Genomic DNA, 25,515 nt, shown 5'->3' with positions numbered 1-25,515 from the left:
GACCACTGACCAGATACTGCCCATTCTGGTTGCTGCAGGGATTGAGAGTCAGAGTCTATGTATTGTTACAGGCATGTACATTCACACATATCATCAGAGTCTCACTAGAGGTCTTGTTTCATAAGCTACAAATCCAGGAATTGCCCTAATGCTTCCTTTTCTCCTACCCCAATTCATACCATCACCAAAAAATTCACCTCCTTGGATATTTGTCAAGTCTACCACTTCTTTCCCTCTCCAGCATGGCACCACCAAACTATTTTCATCTTTCCTTTGATCTGCTAAATAGCCTCCTAACTTTTTCTGCCAACCTCTACTTCTCCCTCTTCAACTTACTAAATTTTTCAAAAGGTAGCCCCAATTATAGCATCTTAAATGATGCTTAAATTATATCAACAACTCCCATTGGTTTTAGTATAAAGACTAAAATCTTACTGTGGCCTCCAGAGCCCTGCATAGCTCCCATCATGCTGACTTCTTGTGCACCACGCAAACTACACCAAGGATTTGCTGGAAGACTGTGGCAGCTCCTGAATGAAAGAAATAGGTGAAAAGCCAGGATAGGGGCCAAGGCAGCTCTGGGGACCAGGCAATAGAACAAAATGAAGTCTAACTAAGGCACTTCTATTGGGAAATATCAGCTCCAACTATACCCACTGCTTGAGTGATTCTACTTAAAATCCAAAGTCCAGAGGAAAATGTAGTGGATTTGGCAGGTATACCATACCGTCCCTTGGCTAGGATGCCTTGAATAAAAGTCCCAACAAAACTTTAAACAATGAAAAGAATACCCCAAACCAAATTTGGAGTTCTCACCAGGAAGAAGAGGAGGAGTGGATGTAGGCTGGTCCCCAAATCAACCAATGTCCACCGAGTATATGTTCTCACTACCTACATTGCCTTCCTGTTCCCTCTTTGGTTAGTTCAACCCTACTCAATTTTTAGATTCCAGCCTAATTATCCTATCATTAAAGAAACCTCTCTCTACCTTGCCAAGGAAGTCAAAGTACTCTATTCTGTTACCCCACAGTTCCATACATGTCTCCTTCATAGCACTTGCTATTGCTGTAATTTTACACTGTTGATTGTTTTAATTACATCCATCTTCTCTCAACTGACTAAATAGTTCACAAGAGCAGAACTCGTATCTGCTTGTTCACCGTGTTATCTCAGTGCCCAGCACAGTGCCTGGAAAAACAAAGACATGCAATAAACATTCATTAATATGAGTCATATAAGAAACATGTCATCCTTCCCATGAAAGGCTAAAGCAGGTGTATTTTTAAGCAACTTTTTTCCAACTCATACCACATTACATAATTTTATCATTTAATTTTTACAAGAGTTCAGCAAAAACCCACTTAGCCCATAAAGAAACTGAGGCACAGGGACTTAGGAAATTTCTTCTAATCACATAACTGGTAAATTTGATCCATGGAAGATATAAATCTAAGTTTGCCTAATTGAAAACCTCAAAGTCAAAACTACTACATGGTATTGCCTCTACATAACATTTGGCTATCGCCTTAATACAAAGCCTTTCGATATTGAACCCATTCATCTGTAAAACTGACTTTCAAATAAGTTCATTTTCATGTAATCTAGATAAGTCAAAAAAGCTCATTTCATTGGTAAAATACTGATCCATGGAAAGAATAAAATAAATATTAATGAATTGACAAGGAATTATGCATTCCAAACACCATGATTTTTTCTGTCATTGTTGATAAATGACATTGAGTATGAATGAAGGAACAGAGCTTGGTGGAGCCATGATCATCTAAGGTGACCTGCTCCCTAAGTTTCACCCATAGATTATAAAAACATTTCCTTTTTCCAAACCAAAAGGGTTTCATTCAGTTATGTCCTGGCAACGAGGGAAGATTGGCAAAGCAGCACAAGGAGCACCATCCATTCTCAGGCCTTATTGGCGAAGAGGTGAGATCAGCTACTGGAAACACGAATGTCACTGAGCAAAGAAAAGCAACACTGGCAAATATCAGGTGGTGTCTCTTCAAATCGATCATAGCAATGAGAGAGCCAAGATGTAATAGTATTACTATCAGGGGATAGTAAGGAAAACAAGGTAGACTATCATTTCTCTTTTATTGCAAGCTGGAGTCCCCCAACCTGCTAAAGACATGATTATAGGTAACAGCAGCACTTGATGGCCACAATGTGTTCCTGCAGGTTACACATATTTCGGGGGGAAGGATGGGGGGCAGGGATGGAAACTGACTGTACCAGAGCAAGTCACTAAACTATCTAACTGGTGTTTTAGACACATAATTAGAGCTTGATTGATACAGCCGTCTGTATTAACGAGTAATAGGTTCTGCCAACTCGAGGATCCTTGGAGAACACTGTGCTTTCAAAGCAGCTGGCTTGACTTTAAAGACTTCTGGATCATAATATACAATATGCACAGGAGTCCTGAAATGGGAGAAAAAAGGAAATCAATTTGAAATAAGATGAATAGGTAAGGAAACTAACATTTCTCAAGCATCTGCTGTGTGGCAGGCACCGTGCTGTTGCCCAGTTTTGATTTTCATTAGCACCCCAGGAAACAGGCATCACAATCTCTGCTATACAGATAAGGAAATGAAGGCTTGGAGAAGTTAAAAGAATGATCTGTGGTCAAATCCAGATTTTGTACCTATGAGATTCCAAAGAGTTTCTTCTTTCCACACTAAGTAAATTCTGGAAATTTCTCAATAATTTGGCAATATTAAAATAAGCCAGTTAATCCTCTGGTGGACTTAAAGAAATCAAATTTTTTAAATTTTCCTCCATCAGCATTTTATCACCAAATTATAACTTTGCCACTGGAATATAGATTGAGCACCTGATCTAACTCTTCCTTGTCCATTAGTTAATGAACAAAGAATCAGTTTTCTTTCCTTTGATGCTGAACTTAATTTTATTAAAAAACACATTATAAATTAAAAAAAATATTTCATTACATAAGAAGTAACATAGTTCATGTGCCCTGAGTTCAAGACTGCTACCCTTTTTCAGTGTCCCCTGATGATGCTTAAAATAGGCACAGGTATTATCCCTTGAGGGTAACACAATGAATTGGGATTCAGGCAAGTTAAGAGGTCGTCTAAAAATAAATAAATAAATAAACAGGAATTACAGGCAATTTCCCTGTTGAATGTATTTTCTTATGTATTTGAAACAGATCATACATGTATATGATACCAAAACACTGAAAATTACGAAAGCCTGTTTAGTGAAAAGCAACTCTTCCTCCCATCCCTGTTCTCTAGGCCAACAAAAGTAACGTGTTATTAGCTTCTTGTACACTCTTCTGAGATATTATAGGCATATGCAAGAACATACATGGCAGGTATGTATTTTTTTCTTACCAACTGCAACATATTATGGGCTTTGGTCTGCAACTTGTTTCACTTAACAACATATGTTAGATATAGTCCCATGTCCAAACTTATGGCGTTATCTCCAAGATCTAAATTTCAGTTAAAAGCTAGTCTACTAACTCTAACTGTAGCCTTTTCATTATGGTAAGAAGATCATAGATTTGTAGTAAGACATGTAACAAGTGAGAGAGATTTTCTGAATATTTCTTGTATTGCTACAATTCTTTAAATTGACCTTGTTAGGTCAACTTTCCCCTCTCCCTAGCAATCCCAACCTTTCCCACCCCATTTTAACCTTAATTGGCATACCTTCTACTTCCACTAGCAAGTTCTTGAACCCTGGGAGATACTTTGGAATGCAGAGCAGCAGGAGATACCTGCCAGCAGGGGTCACGGGCAGGTAAAAAATCTTGATGAAGAGGTTTGGCCTGAGCTAGAGTTACTGTTCGAGGGCTAGGTTTAGCTAGCAAGGCAGCACGGGATATCTAAAGCAAAAACAAAGGACACAAAAATATATCCAAATTTCACATTTCTCTATCTTTATAACTGCATTCCCATTTCTTTTCTTACTACTTTTGTAGTAAGAACACTCCTTGCTGGTCTTCCTGCCTTCATTCTCACCCCTGTACTGCCCAGCCTTCAGTGGCACTTAACAAGGGAGCAAATAAGCAAAGAATGAGAGCTCTATGTGATTTACGTGCATCATTCCCATTTAATCATCAGAATAATTCAATGAGATAAACATTTTCTAAGTTCAAGTCAGATCATGCCACTCTGAAGTGGCTTCCTAATTTGTTTAAATATCATTTAGGCTCCTTACTGTGACCTGGAAGTCTCTACATGGCCCGGTTACTATCCCACTCCTGATCTCATGTTCCTCCTCTTCCTGTCCCACCTTGGTCTCTATGGTTCTAGCATCACCAGGCCCCGCTGGCGCAGCTCTCTCCATTCCAGAACCTTTGCATTTGCTGGTTCCTCTGCTTGAAATACTCTTTCCTGCATCTTGGTATGGCTGCCTCTTCATCATTCAGATCTCTAGACTTAACTATCACATCTTGAAGAAGTGCTTCCCTGACCATTCTAGATAAATCTCCCTCTTTTTTTTTTTTTTTTGAGATATTGGTTTACAACACAGTATGTGATTCAGAGGCACAGGATCCCACCTCCTCAGATGACTGTCCTCACAGCACACCCACCATTAAGGCTCCCATAGTCCTCTACCATAGTCCATTGTGCCCCCTTTCCACCATTGTGGTTTTACCGCTCCTCCTCTTGCAGCTTTGATTCTACAGTCATTTTTCTAGGGTTTGTTATTGGTTTGATTTTATCTAATCCTTTTGTTTTGTTTCTCTGTATTCCAAATATATGAGTGAAACCATCTAGTATTTGTCTTTCTTCTTCTGACTTCTTTCCCTTAGCATTATCCCCTCTAGTTCCATCCATGTCATCACATATGGCAAGGGTTCATCTTTGTGATGGCTGAGTAGTATTCCACATTTAGCTAATCTACACCTCTTTCCTTGGGCACTCGGATTTTTTCTATAACTTGGCTATTGTAAATAGTTGCAATGAACATAGGAGTGTAAATATTCCTTCAAATTAGTGTTTTTGCATGTTTTGGGTAAATACCTAGGAGTATAATTGCTGGATCATATGGTAGATCTATTGTTAGTATTTTGAGACACTTCCAAACTTTTTTCCTTAGGGGTTGGACTAGTCTACAAATCTGCCTTTCTAACTACCATCTCCTACAGTATTTATTCAATCTTCCTCATAAAGCACTGACCAATAGCCAAGTTAGCTCATCTGTTTCATTTACATGCTATTGTCTGCTTCTTCTCATTAGAATACAAACAGCTTTTTTTTTTTTTTTTGTGGGACCTTTCCCAGTGGCCAGGGAACAAACCGATGCAGCCCAACACTCAACCACTGCGCCACCAGGGGAGGCCCTAGAATACAAACTGCTTTAAAACAAGAAACACTTGGGCCTCTCCGGTGGCGCAGCGGTTGAGCGCTGGGTTGCGAAGCTGCCTGCGGCCTCTGCGACGCCGGTTTGATCCCCAGCTGCTCCCTGGCCACAGGAGGAGGGTCCCACATGGCGCACAGACCTCTCCTGCCGCCCGCTGCTCCCCTCAGCAGTGTACCTCGGTCCTTCTGCCGGCTCTGCTCCCCGCTCTGGCTCTGGTGAATTCTCTCACCCTCCCGCGCTTCTGACTGTACCCAGTGCATGTATAAACAAAACAAATAAATAAATAAAGCATGCCTCTATTAAAAGGATTTAAAACAAGAAACACTTGTTTTCCATAAGCTAGATTAGGCTTTGGTACATAATGGCACTAAATAAATATATGCTGACTGATTAAGGGATCAATTCCATTTGGTTTTTCTCTGAAACACATACATCCTAGGTTGACTTTCTATTATGCTGCTCTATTGGTGAAGTAGGAAGAATGAAATACAGCTACTATTCTCCCTTTGAATTCATCCTTTGAATTCCATATCAAAGAATGGAATTCCATATCAAATTTTCAGGTTCCCAGAGTGGGGTGAAAGTGGTCCAACCTCCTAGTCAACATGATCATTAAATATATACTGAAAACTCAACTGTTAATGGGCACCTCATTGCCACTACAATTTAGGGAGTGAACATGGCAGGCTCTCTGTTGAGCCCCTGCCTTATCTGTAAGTATAAGTCACAACAGTTCTCCAATAGGAAGTATTATCTTGATTTTGCTCCACCCAACTTCAAGGCCATCCCAACTTTAGGACTTAGGCCTTCATCTCCTCTCGATTAGACCCTCACTTCTCAGCTTTTCACTCAGATGACTCTCATCATTCAGGTTTCAGCTCAAATATCCCTTCCTCAGAGAGGCCTTCCTTGACTACTATGTGCAAAGCAGCTAATTCCACATCCCTATGCATAGCCATTCATTTTCTATGTTATTTTCCTCGTAGCACTTATCATTACCTGACATTATCTTATCTGTTTACTTATATTTTGTCACCTTTCACTAGCATGGAGCCCTCTCATTAGTTCACTGGGCATGGTGGATGGCACACAGTAGGCATTCTAATGCCTGTTGAATTAATAAGGCTCAGAAAAGTTGTCACAGCTTCATAGAGCTAGTAGTTGGGAGGCTGGAATTTGAATCCAGTTTTTCAATGATTCCAAAGTCCATGCTCTTCACTCTCTACTCCCATCCCTCTGCAAAAAATTGGAGTTAGGTCTTTCTTCCAGCCACAGACCACTCTTTCAAGGTTCTCTTTTCCAATGACTTTGACTTATGCCCCAAAGAGGCAAAACAACCACCCAGGAACAACCAGAAAGTGAACTGAAGGAGTGCAGGGCAGTGCTGGCTTACAGGTCGGATGGGCCTTTCACTTTTTTCTCTTTCATAGCACAGACCCTCTATCTTGATCCTTGGATGGGCAAGGTCTATAGTTCTTGGAGTTGCAATAGCATTTAGGGTAGAAAATGATATCTTGGTGTCAATCTAAGGGAGAAAACAAAAATAGTACCTATAAATATCAAATAACAAGCTGTGTTTAAATCAAAGTCACAAAGTATGGTCTGACTTTGAACCAGACTCCTCAGCAAACTCAACAGAAAGGATGAGGATCATGGAGCAACCCATGATTATAGTTGAAAGGATCAATTTCCACCCTTTTCAAACTAGCTTGTATGGACTTCTACCCAGTTTTTCATAACTATTAAACCAAAGATGAGGAGGAAATGGCAATGTTACACATTGGCCAAGAGATAAATGGTGATGCAGATTTATGGAGCAATAAACTCAGCCGAGAGTGAAGGCTGGCTTAGCCCTACCACTTGTGAACATGGGAAGGGAGGGAGAGGCTGCTTTGATCTTAACTATTTTTCTCTTTGGAAATTGGAACTTACATTATCATAAATCACTGTACTAAAAGTGAACTGAAATGACTCTCATCTAACTGGAAGAGATAAGAAAAACAAACCAAGAAAACGAGAGACAGAACCATTTATGTCCATAGACAATGGGTCCTAATTCCCCAAGGTAGTTCACACTATCTTAATTGTGGGGATGTGTTCAGATTGCATGGTCTTCTATTTAAATTACTGTATCCAAACTCAAAACTTACAATAGGTTGAGGGGAAATATAATTGAAAATTGCAAATAAAATAGGGTTTTAACTGTGGGTGGAAAAATAATAGACAAGGTATAGTCCAAATCCCCTTCTGTATTATTTAAAACAAATGATGATACTAACACTGACAGTGTTTTACATGCATTAATTAATTTATTCCTCATCTGGGGTATCCTTTTTATTTCTATTTCACTAATGGAGAAACCAAGGTACTGGGAAATTCAATCATTTGTTTAAATTTACATAATTAGCAAGCAGTAGATGGCTGGAATTCCAACCAAAGGTCATATGTCTCTCTATAACACCATGAAGTACTAATTAAACATTTTAACCATTTTGGTGAATGAAGCTTTGTCTCTTGCTAGGTGTTGAGGAAAATTAAAGAAATACATTACAACCATTGCTTTCAAGTAAGGCTTACAGTTGAAAGGGAAATAAACAAGTATTTGTTAATTCATTAGACAAATAACACTTAAGCATTTATATTATGAAAACACAACAAAAAAATAAGGAAACAGTCCTTTTCTTCAAAGAAACTGTCAGCTAGAAGAAACAGACCTATGGGTAAGTAATTAAGGTTATTTGATAACTATAAAAGAGAATAAAGTATTGAGAGATTGGAAGAAGAGTGGAAAAGTACAAGAAGGATTTTCTTTATCCCCTTTATGAGACATTAGATTGGCCTTGAAGGAAGAATCAGATTTCTGACAAGCAGAGGGACAAGGAAAAGTAGGGAGGATGTAGGAAGGAAGACGGGGAAAAGTCTGAACGTGGAATCAACAAAGCAGGGAGCAGACTGTCTCTGGTGTGCAGAGACATTGGATATGTAAATGCATTTGAAACTAGGTTCGGTGTGAGAGGCGGTCAGCCTATCCAGCAGAAGACTGTCAAGTATTTTTGCCAGAGAAGAGGCATGATAGAGCTGGAAATTAACCTTTTCAGCATGTGTGAACAAGATTGAAGTAGGGACACAGGAAACTGGAAAGGACAATAAGAAATATGCCCAAAAAATATGAAAGAAGTATGTATATAGTCTACCCCATTCTAAAGCATTTTTAATGTTATAATAATTTAAGTAATATGATAATTGCACAAGAATAAGTCAATGTAGCTAGAGAGAGGATTCAGAAATATGATCTAAGACAGCTCTGCTCAGTTTTTTGGTCTAGAACCTCTTTACACTCTGAAAAGTGACTGAGAATTCCTAATACTGACGGATTTTAAAAAATGTATTATTTCATCTAAAAACAATAACAAATTCATGATTATTAATGTAAATAACTCATGATACATAACTACATTTCCCATAACAAGAAAAAATTGTGAGAAGATTGATTTTACATTTTCAAAATCTCTTTACTATCTGGCTTAATAGAATACTATTGTTTTTGTTGAGGTATATGAAGAAAATCCAGTCTCACCGAGATACGTAGTACAAAAAGATAAGCATATTTTAATATCTTTACAACAATTACAGATATTCTTTTTTGATACTACAATAAAATTTAACAAATGGTAGTTTCTTTAATGTTAGTTGTAATGTACAACCTGAAACTATGCTGATGACCTTTTCATACTCTAAAAATTCATGCCTAAAAATTTATTGGTTTATTATGCACATTGAATGAAACTTTTATTCATACAGGATTTTGAACTTGCAGATTTTTTGTGGGGGGCCTGGGGAATGTGGACCAGTTTTGGAAAATGTTGTCCTAATGTAAATAACATGGTGGTATTGTTGTAGAGCAACCCCGATACAAAACGGGGTGCCTGACTGTGGGTCCTCACCCGCGCGCTTAAAAGGACTTATCAATGCTCTACTGCAGGCACACGTGAAAGGTTAATAAAAGGTTTATTTACAAGGGAAAGGGAAATGAGGAAATGTACAGCTCTGGGAGAAAAGTGGGAGACAAAGTTTTAAATGAGTCCTACCCGATCCGCCGATCAGGAATCCCAAAATGGCGCTCTGAGAGCTGGCCGCCAGCCAGGAGTGGTGAAGCCAGGAGGCGAGCGATCGCGAGCCAGAGAGAGAGCAAGGCCCACGTGTTTGGTTTTTATATCCAACCTGGCTGCCCAACTCCACCCTCAGGTCCCAGCCACCCTCCCCTTGGTGGTGATGGGATTTGTCTTTCCCAATGTCCTGATGGCTTTAGTCTGGAGTGGGGGTGGAGTCCACAAAGCCTGTATGAGATTATCTCAGGACATTCTTTCCCCCTAACAATTTGTAATAAGGATGGCAGTGAACAAAAAAGGGATGGGGCAATGGAGAGAGAACTCTGAACCCTAACCTCTAGAACACCAGGGAATCTTTGGCAATGGAAAGGAAGATTTTTAGTCCATATTTTATATAAAAGCATTCTTCAAATGGAGTGAGGAATTAACTACTTTAAAAATAAAAAAGGAATCATAAAAATACTACAAGAAGATAGAGTTGCCAGTGCTATGCTGGTAAATGTTGAATAACTAGCTCTTCATAGAGAAAAAAAGGAGCTATTTGTAGTGCTTATCTGTTTCAGTGGCATAAAAATTCCCACCATGGCCAGTTTCAAACTACCAAGGTGATGTCACTAACTATGAAGTTGGGAAGACATGGGCACCACCAGCCAGTACAAGGACACACTGGAGGTCATTTCTAATTTCTTCCTGGGAAAGGATTTTCCAAACATAAAGCAATGGGAAAAAATTCAAAGGAAAAAGTTTAGTAGATTTTACTAACATTTGAAATGCTAAAGTTTTAACACCTCAAATGATTCCAAAGTAGCAAGAACAAAATTAAAAGGCAAGTTAGGGTGTTCTGCTCCCAGGGATAGCAGAACAGCTTGTATTGAACTAATCCTCTCGTTGAGGACAGTTATGGATACTGAACAAACTATTAATAACACAACCAACACCAACTCTTCGAAGGCACTGGAGAACAGTAAAAGGCAAGCATAAACCAGAGAACATATGACGAACGAAAAAAAGTAGTTCTTCCTGTATCTTCATGATTGAGAGAACAAAGCAAGGCAGGTGCTAAGCTTGGTGTGAAGGGAAAAGACGCAGTGGCCCTCAGCAGGGAGGTAGGGCCAGAACTTCAAGAGCAGGGCCAACCACAGAGGAGGGCTTGAGATATTAATCTGTGGCGATACGGACCTAAAATTAGTTGACTCCATAAAAGGGAGTAGAGAGGGAACTGACCAGAAAGAGTTAAGAAAATTTTTTGGAATAATGTTTTGAATCTTGATTGGGGTGATTATTATTAAATGGGTATATACATTTGCTAACATCTTATTAAACTTTAATAAGTTTACCCTTAAGAGTTATGCATTTTATATAAATTAGGACTCAAAATGTTTAAATTACAAGCTGGGGAAAATATTTGCAATGTACATAACAAAGAATTAATATTGCTAATGTGGAAATAACTGATGAATCAGTATAAGTACAAAAACTAGTAGAAAAATAAAGCCATGAATAAGATAAATTTACAAAAAACACATATGATAAATAAATGTGGGGAATGATTTGAATTTATTATCAGAGAAGTGTTTTTATTAATGAGATATTTTTAAATAAAATTATTATGCTGTAGAATGAATAACATCTAATTTTGTAAGATTCTGGGTGACAAAGCAAGTTGCTGCCAGAGAACACTTTAGGGCAATAAAAATGAACAGTTGGGTTGATTGGAGATTTTAAGTGTCTGGAGGAAAGAAATGATCAGCTCAGTCTTTTATTTCCATCTTAGAGTGTAGTTAAGGGTATAAAAAGCATTTATTAGACTTACCTAAAAGAAATCCTATCTTGTATGATGACAGAGCTAAAAATTATAAAAAATCAAACTTAACGTCAAATTCTTTGAGTTACAGCACAGATTGGATATTCAAAGTTAAATGATTTCCTATGTTAAAGTTAGGGCAATGGTTGGGAAGTAATGGAACCTTGAAAATTAGAATGGGGACATATGGGCAGATTCTAATGAAGGTAAACTTTCCTTATCATTAAAGCAATCTTTTCTCCCTGCCTGAGAAAGTTAACTCCTTGCCTGGAAAATCTGTAATGGCTTCCCCTAAAAAATTATCTGCAGGGAACTGCTGACCTACCCCTTCCATCTCTCATTGCCTTTAATCTGTCATCAGACACAAGTTCTGGCTGCCATAATAGCCTTCCATAAACTGCTCCCTCAGCTTCCATAATTGCTTAAGATCTAATTCTACGTCACTCCTACTGGTTCTGCTTCTCTGATCAAATCCTGACTGATACATTAGGCATAGGGTAGATGGAACAGTTTATTTGATGAGAAGGGAAAATAAATAAGAAGAGAAGAAAAACACACAGGTAGTTATCAGGGGAGTTACAAACAAGTTACATGTTACAAAGTCAATCAGAAACTGTTTCTTTCATATGGACCCACTTACATTTTTTGGAGGCACATAGTTTGGATCTATCTCTTTAGCTAATGAGAGTCGTAATATCCGGGGAGAAGGATCAGCTATTTGTAAAGAACTTTTTGGTAAGCAATTACTCAAGGACCTACAAGCAAATGGAACATAAAATAGCATTATAATAACTGTATTTTTCATTCTATAAACAATCTCCAATCAATTATGTATATATAAATACAATTTATATAATTACATATATAGAAGATAGGCAGGTATGTAGGTAGATAATTTCTCTCTTAGGAACTTCCTTTCCCATCATGTTGTTTTGTTTTGTTTACCAGAATAATGTTTCTTAATTTTTTAAATCATGATCCATAGTCAGAAATACATTTTATATTGTGATTGAGTATGTAAATCTGTGTATGTTTGTATCTGAAACAATGCTTTGCCTAAGCAAAGCATTCTGATTTCTTGAATTTTATTTTTAAAAACTAGTTTGATTTCATGACTCAGTGATGGGTTGAGACCTGCAGTTTTAAAAACATTTCACTTCCTACCAAATTCTCATAGTAAATCCCTGTGAAAAAAATTCTACTACTAAGGAGCCTTCTGTGATAGCCAATCTCTCCTATAATGCAGTTGGAGAACATGCTGGTCTTAGTTGCCAGCAACTTGGCCATTTTTCAGAGACCACTCCCCACCTATTTCATTCTCAGAAACCTATCAAACACATAGACCGAATATGTACAGTCACCCCTCCAGCTTGTGCTTAAACACCTTCAGGGGGTGGGCTGGAGATAATAGTTGACTGTCCAGATAAGCCTTTCCCTTACTGGATAGCTGGTCAGAAAGACTTCGCTACACCTAGTTGACATCTGCTGCTCTGTAAATTCTTCGAGTTCTAAGATGAAGATAAAGTAATTTACTTTCCACATTCTCTTCCTCTTTCAGATGTTGACCCTTTAAACATTTGAAAGCAGCTGTCACTGCTTTTTGGTCTCTTCTCTAAGCTAATATGTCACTTCTTTTCATTGTTTTTCATATAACAATTTACAAAACCTTAACACGTCATTCATATCCTTCTAAATAGTCTCAGATTTATTATATATATATAATGTATATTTTATACACACACACTCCTAATGGGTCCTGACTAAAGTAGTGATCACCTCCTTGTAATTGTACACTGAATATAGTTCATTAATACAACCTATAATTTTCCCAACAACCACATTACATTAGCTCCCATGTAAAAGGTATCACTTAAGCTGTCTTTTAAAGATAAGAATTCAGCATTCTAAGCAAAAGGAGGAGCATTTGGGAAAAAAAACCCGCAAAGGCATAAGAAAACACAAATTCCACAGATTTCAAAAACTTGCAATGCTACATTCTCACATTTCCTTTTAATTATCTAAGAATGGTAAGTAAGTTTAGGGTGAATTTTAGCTTTGCCCAAAATCAAATATACTGATGATATGCTTTTGATTATAAGTGCTGTCAATATTTGATTTTTTACTTTGATTCTTCAACTGCAAGTTAACTTTTTAGTTTGTGAAACTGTACACACTAAAGTAAGAATGATGTAATAATCAAATTAAATTAGGACTCATGGAGATTGTCAAGGAACTCTACCTATTTATTTTATAGTTTATCTTGAATCTGTTGGGCTGTGCCAGTTCCTGGATCCTTTTAGAAGGTCGACTAAGCAGTGCTGGAGAAGGGATCTCCCAGATGACAGATTCTCTACCACAGCCATAGTAATATTCAGCCCTGAAAGTTGTAGAAAGTAAGAGGAATGAAATAAGCATAAATTCAAATGATCTTAGTAATTTCCAGCATTGAGTCCCCAGGCAGAGGGAGCAGGTAGAATGGTTAGCCCTTTATTGCTCAGCTATTTTCCACATGGGAAGAAATCAGAAATATTAACAGCCATCAAGTTTTTAAGAGGCTTCTAATATCCTATTCCAAAATAGATAATTTTCTATAATAATTACATTGCATCTTCTAAATAGAACAAAAAATAAGTTGATGAAAAGAGAAATGTGTTGCTTTTTGAAACTGAGTACTTTCGGGCCTCCCCTGGTGGCAAAGGCAGTTGAGCACAGCGCTGTGAAGCTGTCCGCAGCCTCTGCAGTGTGAGTTCGATCCCTGATGGCCTAGCCGGCGAGGGTCCCACATGGCATGGCAGATCTCTTCTGTCTTGCCCGCTGCTCCCCTCAGTAGTGTACTTCGTCAGTCTGCCTGTTCTGCTCCCCACTCTGTCTCTGGTGAATCCTCTCACCTTCCTGCGCATCTGGTCTGTACCCCGGTTCTTGTATAAATAAATAAATCTTTAAAAAAAAAAAAACAGGACTTTCTCTGGCACCTATATAATAATTTTAAATAGTTTTACTATGCTTTTAGTTAATAGGATGAATTCCATCCATACTCTGTGTTAAGGAATAAATTCTGCTTGATCACGATATGGAGGTTATTTAATAATGGTTTTTGTTAACTGAGATTTTATGTAGAATAAATAATACTGTTCTTATCACTCCTGTCCCTCCACCCTTCCTTAATCAGAACATATCATCAGTGAAAAATAAAGTGAGGTTGACTACTTCAGAACTGGAGTTAACTCGAATTACTGTCCCACTTCTGCTTTTATTATTTCCCAAAAGACCTCTGCCCCTTAAGCATGTTCACGGATGTGGATCTGTGTTCATCTGCCCAGGCACTGGCTGCTGGTTGCTAATCTAAGTATTGGTTTGCATTTAAGCTGTATGTCCTTTGTTTACAACCACCTGGCCTTGATGCTTGTCCATGCCACCCACCATACATGTGCTTTAGGGCACTCGAGACCTCCCAGTCCAAGCTCCACTATCTGACAGCCAGCCCACCCACGCACCCACCGAGGCAAGTTCAAGCAGGCAGGGACCCTCCAGCACTTACTGGGGATTAGCTTTTTGCAGGAAATGGTGGTTTGGTTTGGGAACTAGAGATATAGGAGGAAGAGGTGACTTTGAATAATGGGGCACTTCAGAGAGATTAGCCCCAGTAAGGAGGACCATAAGGATGGGAGCAAGAAGTGATTGAGGAGCACAAGGCAAAATGCACTTGAAGAGCAGGGAAGTGGAAGAAGCCCAAGAAGTAGGTGAAAGATACAAAAAAGGAAAATGGGAGGACACAAGTAATAGAACTCATTTATTCAACATTCTCTCGTGTGTGGCAAACCTCAAAAGTCATGAATATATGTGCTGACCATATTACTTATGCCTTTTGCTGCCAACACAGAGGCGTATATAAGTGCCCCAGAAAATATGTAGAAAATAATATATTTTAAGGCAGTTACAAAGATTAAATAAGTGTATCTATCTGGCTCTTTCTAGCAAAAGTTTGCTGACTTTTGACTAAAGTTGCATATTGAAAGAGATAGAAATGGCTGCTTCAATTACTTTGGAAACTAAATTTCAGATAACAAATAGTGTCTTCACCTTTTCTGTTCCCTTAATTTCCCTCACTGCCTGCCCAGCCCTCCACAGTCTTCCCTCAAAAAGCCAACCCAGAAGAAAGCCTGGTCATTAAACATGCATAAAAGCAACTGGCAGGGTAGGTCCAAAGCCTTAACAACCTTCTTACATTTAGATGCAGTAATTACCTCTGGTTATCAAACCCATGGGAATAATTAAAAATTCATGACAATTTTCATATACAAATAAGTTCATTCACAACAGTGTCTAATAACAGAACTACCTACTCAATAAATTATCTTTCTTTTAAAAAGTTTAGAATTTGTAATACACAAAAATGTACTATGCAAATTACATGTTTATTATCACAGAAAATTTAAGTAGGTTACATATAAAAATATGTACATAGACACAGAAAAGTGATTAGAAGAAAATATGACAAAATGTAAATAATTGTTTTTTCTGAGTTACAGACCTACAGGAGACTTTTGTCTTTTTTAAAAAATATCCTTGTTATACAGCAGAGGATTCAGGATAATTTTAAAAATCTGGCAGTATGAAAATATGCTGGACACATACCATGGATGAATTTCAAGGGGATTTTAGAACTTCCCTCCTCTCTTCCTCACCTAACCCTCAAAATCCCTTGTAACTTCTTTTTTGTCCATGTGCCCCAGTGTCCCATCCTTAGCTCCTTTCTTTTTCTGGCCTAAATGCCTCCCATGGGTGAGTCTGTTCTCTTGTATGGACTTTACTTCCATTCTTTTGGTGCTGCCCTCTCTCCTTATTCACATTTCTTGGGTTCCCAGTGCAATGTGCTCCAAAACCACCAACTTCATGTTTGAAACAAAACTTTTTTAACCTGTTATTAATTAAAATGGGTACACTTTTCAGAGTGATATTTATAGGTTACAAACATTCATATTGTTAGGGGGAAAAGGATGTCCCAAAGCAAATTCCATATAGGCTTTGTGGACTCCACCCCCACTCCAGGCCAAAGCCAAAGACACTGGGAACTCCAAATCCCATCACCACCAAAGGGAAGGTGGCTGGGACCTGAGGGTGGGGTTAAGCAGCCAGGTGGATATAAAAGGCAGACACGTGGGCTTTGGGGGACCCCATTTTGGCTCTCCACCAGCTCGCAGCTTCCGGCCAGCTCTGAGAGTGACTTTGGGTTTCCAGGTCGTCGGATCGGGTAGGACGCATTAAAGACTTTATTTCCCTATTTTCTCCCTGAGTTGTACATTTTCCTTATTTCCTTTCCTCTTGAAAATAAACTTTTTATTAACCTTTTTGTGTGTGTCTGTAGTAGAGTATTCATAAGTCCCTTTAAAGCGCGCGGGTGAGGACCCACACCCAAACGGGATATTAAACCCGTTTAATATCGGGGTTGCTCTATAACAATATATTTGTTTTTAAAATTTTATTCAAAAATCTGAATTTGACAACTTTTTGAATTCCTAAATTACTTTATTTGTCTGAACAAAAGAATCCCAGTTGTACATTATTCATTTCATCTTCTTTCTAGAAAATACATGAAGGAGACTGGCATGTTTGGTGACCAGGCTGCCATTAAATTTAATTCTGAAAATACATTGTGATAGTTGTTGCAGGAGCTAAAACAAACAATACATAATGATTGCTTTTAAGGAGTTTGTCATCTATTATTGGTAATTCACACAAGACAGAATAAAGTGACATGTAAGAAGTCTATTCTCTTAGAATTCAGAAAAGGAGAGACTGTATTTCCTTGGGAAAATACTGAAAAGGAGAAAAAAACACTGAAAGGGAGAAAAATAAAAACCAACTCTTCCATATTCCTAGTTTCTCTTTTTAAATTAACTATAATGACTTCCTATGATTATACCAGGAAAAATATGTGTGTGTGTACACATATATATCTTTTGTTTTTAAACAAAGGGAATCTTTAGTGTGTATATGTTGTTCTCTGTGGTTTCTGTCTGGTAAAATCCCTGATTTTAGCTTTTTAGAGGTGTGTTCTCCAAACTTGAGTCAATTATATATTATCTACATACATATTTGTATACTATTAAAGTATTAATTATAGAATCTTTCAGGCATCATTAAGGAATTTTCCAATGGCAAGACAGGGAGAACTAAGAGGAGAAGGGAGGGCCTCCCCGGTGGCGCAGCGGTTGAGCGCTGGGTTGCGAAGCTGCCTGCAGCCTCTGCAGCGCCGGTTCCATCCCTGGCTGCTCCGCGACCTCTGGAGGAGGGTCCCACATGGCACGCAGACCTCTCCTGCCGCCCGCTGCTCCCCTCAGCAGTGTACTTTGGACCTTCTGCCTGCTCTGCTCCCCGCTCTGGCTCTGGTGAATTCTCTCACCCTCCTGCGCTTCTGACTGTACCCAGTGCTTGTATAAATAAATAAATAAATCTTTAAAAAAAAAAAAAAAAAAAAAAAGAGGAGAAGGGAGTGACTAGTCTTCTGAAAGAGTCTAAACAGATGGTTCTTTATCTCTTTAATTTCTAAAATTTTTTCCATGCTAAAACCAAAGGACTTAACTTGAAAAAGTAATGGCTTGTTCTGTAGAATTCCTGAAAGCTACCTAAAGGGATGTTTTCATTACTATAGACTAAGTCTTGAATACCCACACCTTCTTTTTTTTCTTTTTAAAGATTTATTTATTTATACAAGCACTGGGTACAGTCAGAAGCGCGGGAGGGTGAGAGAATTCACCAGAGCCAGAGGGGGGAACAGAACAGGCAGACTGACGAAGTACACTGCTGAGGGGAGCAGCGGGCAGCAGGAGAGGTCTGCGTGCCATGTGGGACCCTCGCTGGTGGCCGGGGAAACGAACTGGCGCTGTAGAGGCTGTGGGCAGCTTCTCAGCCCAGCGCTCAACCACTGTGCCACCACAGGAGGCCCTACCCTCACTTTTTTAAAAAAAGAAAAATCCTGGCCAGTCAACACATTACAAGATAAAATGCCAGCCTGCAAGAGTTAGACATTAAAACTTGATCTAGAAAAGATGGACAAATGTATCAGATTGGAAACAGCTACCTGCATAAATTAGACAACAGATGGGAAAGTTTTGGACTAAAAGGATGTGTTCTATATTCATTTTCCCTAAAGCGTCCTCCTCATTAGTATAGCAGTGAGTATCACCACCTGCGCTTTTCCTTAGAGACTCCTGATTAAGAAACCTGATAACTACAAACACTAACCTGTTGGGTACATATCGGTAGGAGACTTCCTTGGGTTGGGCAAGGTTGTCAAGTCTTTTGGTTAGCTGAGCCCTCAAAGCACTCCGGGAAACAGGGACAATAGGATCTTGATTACCCCAAAACAATTTTCTGGTGGCAGATGAGAGGCACAGGTTGTTTGGTGGAGAGGAAAAGAAACAAAACAAACAAACAAAAAACAAATGTAAAACATTTGTAAATGTTTTACAAATAATTAAAACAGTAAAACAAATAATAACAACTTAAAGTATAACAAAATACTCATTATTTTACCATCAACAATATGGTATTACATTAGAATGCAGAACATGACAAATAAGATGATGTTTCATTAGATATAGTGTAGTAGAATCTTTACATATTAATAGTTCAGTGATGACAAACAGAGAGCATGTTCTTTTAAAAAATTATTATCTCACTTAAGGCCCTAACAGAAACAATGAATTATTAGCAGCACTGAGGAAAAAAAGTGTTTTCTGTTAAAAACCAGAAAAATGAAATGGTCAGAAATTCACTGCTCATGGACATTTAAAAAATGGCTTTTTGGCGTCCCTGGTGGCGCAAGGGGTTAAGCATCACACTATGAAGCAATCCACAGCCACTACAGCACTAAATCCAATCCCCAATCCCCGGCTGGCCAGAGAGAAACCCACATGGCAAAGTAGACCTCTCCTGACTTGCCAGCTGCTCCCCTCAGCAGTGTGTTTCAGTCAGTCTGCCTGTTCTGTTCCACACTCTGTCTCGGGTGAATCCTCTCACCACCACCCCCATCTGTGGGACCCTCGCCGGAGGGCCGGGATGGAACCGGTGCTGCAGAGGCTACAGACAGCTTCACAGCGCTGCTTTCAATCGCCTGCACCACCAGGGGTGGCCCAAATAAATAAATCTTTAAAAAAAAAAAAAAAGGCTTTTGACAGGCTGATTTTACTTTACTTCAAGAACTCAATCACAGAATTTTACAATTTCCAGGCATCGGTAATGGATGAACAACTTGTAGAAATTAAAATAAGACTTCTGTACTACTGTATCAAACATGGTGACCCAAAAATGAACCTGTTAGAAATACGGATAATTTCAGAACAGTATCTCCAAGTATTCTCAAGTATTTTCTGAAATTCTAAATCTGTATTTCCAAATACTAGGTCTCACAAGCATGCCACATGACAAATGCAGTATCCGCCCAAGCCTACCCTGCTAATATTTCCTTTCACAGTCCTAGAAGCATTTCCCACCTTATTTCAAAAAACAAACACCAAAAAATCCTACTTGACTCCTCTCCTCCAGATTTTTTTATTTCATTGATCACTAAGTCTTTACTATCTTTACTCAAACTGTTCTTTTAGCTCTAAAGGTCTCTGCCTTAAAAGAAACCTTGAGTGTTTCTCTCCTGCATCATTGTAATAGCTCTAAATCAATCTTCCTGACTTTAGTTCTCTATTCCATCAAACTCACTGAGCTTTCTGAAATGTCAGTATCATATTATGTAAGCAGTGGACTTTGTGGGCAACAGATATTGACACAAATTCCAGTTTTGGTGCCTGTAAGCTGGTGAGTGCAAACAGGCCCCAGGTGATTCCAATGTGTACACAAATTTGAGAACCACTGACCTAGAGTCAGCCTCCATGTGTGAGGTGATAATATTGACTCAGTGGATCCATCAAGCAAAAAACTAGATACATCTTATGTTGGGTTAATAGGCAGATAAGAGTGATACTTACCTATTTAATGTAAGGAACACAATCATCACAAATAAGACAATAGAATATTGCCTTACCTATCTGGGACTCCCCAATCTTTTTTAGGCCTAGAAAGATCTTGAATTCTCTTCCTAGAAAAAAACCTAACAAATACCAACTGATTAATTCAAAAAGAATGCTAAATAAATGTGATTACAGTAGATGACTCTTACTCAAACATTTCCCATCTGAGGGGTGAATATTTGATGTGATTTAAAGAGTGCCAAAAAGCTCAAAGTATTCATATATATTGTGAGCCCCAAGTTTTCACTCCTAGAATCATTAATATTATATAACAAAACAAAGACAATGGATATGCAAAAACAAAAACAAATTAAAAAAACAAACCAGAGCACATTCTCTCCAGAATACCCAGGGTAAAACACACATTAGTTAATGGAAAAAAATCCTCCATTTACCAAAGTCTTGATAGCACTGGATTCTGAAGACATTTTACAAAAAAATTTTAGACATACTGTTCTGCCTAACACTTAACATGAGTTCTTCAATAGAGTACTATTAATGTTAGAATAAGCCCTGGCCTTGGTGTCAGGTAGGATTCAGCCTGACACAGCATGTGAAAACCCAGACATAACCTTCCTAAATGGTGACTGATGCATCATGAGCCCTTTTCAGAAAGAGGATTAATAGGAACTCCCAATATTGCACATTTACAAAACTGAACCACCTGAAGATCAAGCTAAAATTCTTCAATCAGATTATTTATTTCCATGTTACATTGTGTTTAAATCACTTGCATTGCCCCTCAACCTTTATTGATGACTTACTTGCCTCTCATAGCCTTACCTGTGCTGTACAGTCCTGAAACTTTAAGGATTCCATGCACACAAAGCAGGCAACAATATTAATAACTGTGGACAGTTTCCCTGTGCAGTGGTGGGATGGCATAGAGCAGGATCTCTATGACCCGAGCAGACCAGTGAAGGAGGAGAGTCCTGGATCCCTCAGTGGCTTTTTCAGGCTTTAACTGAGTTTACCAGGTACCAGCAGGAAGGGGTGCCTGGGTGGCCGGGAGGTTGGCAGGCCTCCTAGGCCCCGGCAAATCTTCACTCTTCCTGGGCTCTCTGGCGTTCTCTCGTGGCCTCTGCTTCTCTTGTTCTCCTTCCCAGTGCCGCCGTCTTTATAGGCCCGTCTCAGCCCAGGTGAATCCCACCTACATATGCCCACACCCCAATCCATGTGCCGCCATCAGGCATGCATTCAGGACCGCAGGGATCCATCATCAATCCTAATGGCAGGAGGGCAGAAAAGCCTGACAATCATTTACCCTACACCTGGGACCAGTTTGGTAGCGGCAGCGATTAGTCTCAGGGGCATGGAATACCCGGTCCAACAACTCTTCTCATGTAAGAGATTATTATCCCAGTACCAACAATGGAGATCTGGATTTTATAATTTTTAGGTGAAGTGTCATTTTCTTATACCCGGACAAGTTACTGAATTCACTGGGCTTTAGTTCATCTGTCCAACAAATATTTGAGTATGTACTATATACCAAGTAATATTCTAGGCCTGCGAGTATACTGTCAAATGAAATAGACATTTTTCTCTTCGAATTGGGGTGGAAAGGCAATAAATGAAATAAAAGGAGAATGTGGCGCATGTAATGGGGAGAAGGTAGTAATTTTAAGCAGGATATCAAAGGCCACATTACAGATCAGGTTATATTTGGCCAACCACTAGATTTTTCAGGGAAGGATTTTTCAAGGTAAAACCCAGATTTTTCAGGGAAGAATTATCCCATTCCAGTGGTAATGGCAAGTGCAGAGACCCAGGACAGAGAATTCCTATGTGTTTGAAAGGTAACCAGTGTAATTATCCACATCTAGAAATGAAAATAACTATAACCATTTCACAGCAAGGTGTGCCTAGCACATTCTAACTGTGGAGTGGCACTCAGTAAATGCTAATTCCTTTTTCCTTTTTCACCTAGCATGATACACTGCAAGTAAATGTATAGTAAATATTCACTAAATGCTGACAGAATTTAATTAAAATTTGTATTGAATTGTTTTAAGTATAAACTTAGCTTAAGCACTCCATAAGGGAAAATTGTAGAACTCTCAGCAAACCAGGTAGTGATACATTTATGATTTTTTAGCACTCAAGTAACTTGCTAGATAAAATAAGGTGGCAAGAATGGTACCTCATCTCCACCCTTCCTCCCCCAACATCTCAGATTCTGGAATAACTCCCCCTTTTCCTATTTCCACCCACCTGTCTGCATTTTGTCAAGATTTTGCACCTTAATTCAAAGATTCCCAATCTGAAGTTTCCAAATACTTAGGGAATCTATGAAGATAATAATGGGAGTCCACAACCTGTAGAATATTTTGAAAAGTCAAATGGAATCCTATACTACCCATAATCAGGTTGTAGAGGCTACCCAAAATGCCAGATTTGCTTCTCTATATGTTAGTTCATACTGCTAGGAGACTCTGATTAATACTTATATATGCGCTTAGTTTCCAAAAGACTTAACAAATGTTGTGTGTTTTGTGAATAATAAAAAAAAATTTTTCGGGCCTCCCCAGTGGCGCAGCGGTTGAGCGCTGGCTTGCGAAGCTGCCCGCAGCCTCTACAGCACCGGTTCGATCCCCGGCTGCTCCCTGGCCACCAGAGGAGGGTCCCGCATGGTGCGCAGACCTCTCCTGCTGCCCGCTGCTCCCCTCAGCAGTGTACTTCGTCCGTCCGCCTGCCTGCTCTGCTCCCCGCTCTGGCTCTGGTGAATTCTCTCACCCTCCTGCACTTCTGACTGTGCCCAGTGCTTGTATAAATAAATAAATAAATAAATCTTTAAAAAAAAAAATTTTTTTTTCAAGGGCCTCCCCTGGTGGCGCAGCAGTTGAGCACTGGGCTGCGAGGCTGCCCACAGCCTCTGCTGTGCCAGTTCATTCCCCGGCCGCAGGCGAGGGTCCCACAAAAAAAAAAAAAAAAAATTTCAAAACATGAGATTATTGTGGTGGGTAGAGATAATAAAGATTCTTTGATGGCGAAATGTTTGGGATCTGTTATGTAATATGATGCAACTCCAAGCCATGCCTGTTCATATCTAGAACAATGATAATAGTGTTCATTACCAGAAATAAAACCTACATCCTTATTCAACCAGAGAATGGCTTTGCCATGCAGGTATCACATCACCCCTGCTGAGACAGCCAGAGCCAACTTTCCAGGAGGCTGAGTGGGTGGAGGAGAGAGAAAACCATAGCTGCAGACAAAACATCTAATTACACATTAATCGTTTCTAGCAGGTTAGCTTTTCTATTCCATCATCACATCGAAGCCAAGATTTCCCTCTCTACATTTTCCTCACCAACTAACTCATGTTTTTTATGTATCCTTTTATACAAGAGTATTAATGTTTCCTGGCTTACTCCTATAGATACTTAAATTTGATTGTCAAGTCAATTGGAAATAATCTCATTAACATTTGCTAATTCTGTGTGGAGATCTACTCCCTCTCTTTCTCATTCACTTCTTGTGCATTCTGTCACCATAGCTACATCTACAACCTACAAGTCCTCATCTTAACACAAGCTTCCCTTCTCTCTCTGGTATTGCATTACCTCACAATGTCAGTCTTGATCCTGTACAGAAACAAAAGAACGTGGCTGAAGGATTTGAACTTGTGACGGCAGATTTTTTTTTTAATGAGGATTACATTACTGTTCCATGTCTTCATTGATAATTAGTCTCCTATAGTTGGCCAAGAGCTGAGAATGTTTTTGAAATCCTTACCCTGGGTGTAGAGCAGTAAATATACATTTATATAACAACCATTATGGAAGTGATTTCAGATATGTAATTGATGGGAAAATCCAAATAATTGTCTTTCAGGCTCTTTTATTTAACTACGCTGCTTACTTTCAAAAAATATTTTCTTCCCTAATAATCAGACATAGCACATTTTTTAAACAAGAATCTTGTAGAGGATGGGAACAGAGATGGATAATGGAGATAGCAGTTTCCTCCAGAATCAAACCAAATTAACCAAACAAACACAAGCAAGCAGTAATATAACCATAACAACAGCATTTTAAAACCCCATTCTTTTTTTTTTTTAAACTTTTTTTTTTAAAGATTTATTTATTTAATTATACAAGCACGGAGTACAGTCAGAGGCGCAGGGAGGGTGAGAGAATTCATCAGAGCCAGAGCGGAGAGCAGAGCAGGCAGAGTGACGAAGTCACCGCTGAGGGGAGCAGCGGGCGGCAGGAGAGGTCTGTGCGCCATGTGGGACCCTCGCACGGCGGCCGGGGAATGAACCGGCGCTGCAGAGGCTGTGGGCAGCTTCGCAAGCCAGCGCTCAACCACTGAGCCACCGTGGAGGCCCTAAAACCCCATTCTTTTCCCAACCTTTCTTAAGGTATAAACAATGGGTATAAATTATCTTGCTATTTAGCTATAGGGCAGTTTTCTCACTCAGCATTCATTTATTCGAAGTAATTTGTGGCATTTTAAGTGGCTGCCTGGCAATAGTAAATGTTAGTTCTACCAGCTCTACCACTCAGCCACCATACCAACTCAGGAAAGCAACATATTTTCCCTGAATTTCATTTTACTCTTAATAAAATCTAGTTGATTTTTTCTGCTCTACCTACTCAGGAAGAAAAAAACATTTACTCAGCTGCAAAGTACTACATAAAATAATGTAGCCATATTTACTGTCTTAAAGAGGAAGGGGAAAAACAACTAGGAAACATAAAAACAGAAATTGTAAAATGAGTCTAAATAATAACAATAAATGTAACAACAAATATGAATGGTTTTAGTCCACGTATTGAAAGGGTGGACAAAAATAAAATCTGGAGTTATTTACCTCTTTTCATCTAGATGCACCACTTAGGAACTCTTGGTATTTTTCTTTAATAATTCAATTGTTAGCTCTTCTAATTACCTCTTAACCAAACCAAGAGCAGGTATCTATTTTCAGGAGGCATTTACTTTGTGTATCGTAAGTATACACACACTTTTTCTTCCCCGCCCTGGGGAGCACTTCATTGAAATTTCATTAACTACCATACTTAAATTAAAGGCAAGGGGCTTGTGATACATTAACATTTCACAAAATCTATGGCATGAGATTGTCAAAGCAGAATCCTAAATCAATTAAAGGTTCAGACCTAATATGCAACAAAACTGGTCTTTAGCAAAAAGAGACAATGAGTGAATGGAAGGAGAGTTTTTGTACACCTGTCTTCCCCAGCTATTTCTGAATTACTTTCTC

General features: G+C 38.9%; 1 protein-coding gene across 2 annotated transcripts in view; it reads right to left on the bottom strand.

Annotated features, from left to right (window-relative positions):
- Nucleotides 1-1,684: 1,684 nt before the first annotated feature.
- Nucleotides 1,685-25,515, bottom strand: part of THEGL (theg spermatid protein like) — a 36,896-nt gene continuing 13,065 nt past the window's right edge. Inside the window, exons 3-9 of one of the 2 annotated variants that reach the window (XM_037530320.2) lie at nucleotides 20,303-20,368; nucleotides 18,511-18,639; nucleotides 13,505-13,642; nucleotides 11,906-12,020; nucleotides 6,746-6,877; nucleotides 3,693-3,868; nucleotides 1,685-2,433 (exon numbers count right to left, since the gene is read on the bottom strand). In XM_037530320.2, coding sequence (XP_037386217.1) covers nucleotides 2,319-2,433; nucleotides 3,693-3,868; nucleotides 6,746-6,877; nucleotides 11,906-12,020; nucleotides 13,505-13,642; nucleotides 18,511-18,639; nucleotides 20,303-20,368 — 871 coding nt within the window. In that variant the 3' untranslated portion in view covers nucleotides 1,685-2,318. The remainder of the gene's footprint in view (nucleotides 2,434-3,692; nucleotides 3,869-6,745; nucleotides 6,878-11,905; nucleotides 12,021-13,504; nucleotides 13,643-18,510; nucleotides 18,640-20,302; nucleotides 20,369-25,515) is intronic. The other variant, XM_037530321.2, reaches the window with a different exon arrangement.

Source organism: Talpa occidentalis, unplaced genomic scaffold, assembly GCF_014898055.3.
Source record: "Talpa occidentalis isolate TD23 unplaced genomic scaffold, MPIMG_talOcc4v2.1 talOcc4.6, whole genome shotgun sequence".
NCBI classification, from domain to species: domain Eukaryota; kingdom Metazoa; phylum Chordata; class Mammalia; order Eulipotyphla; family Talpidae; genus Talpa; species Talpa occidentalis.
The sequence above is the reverse complement of the archived record's forward strand: the minus strand, read 5'-3'. Positions and strand labels throughout refer to the sequence as shown.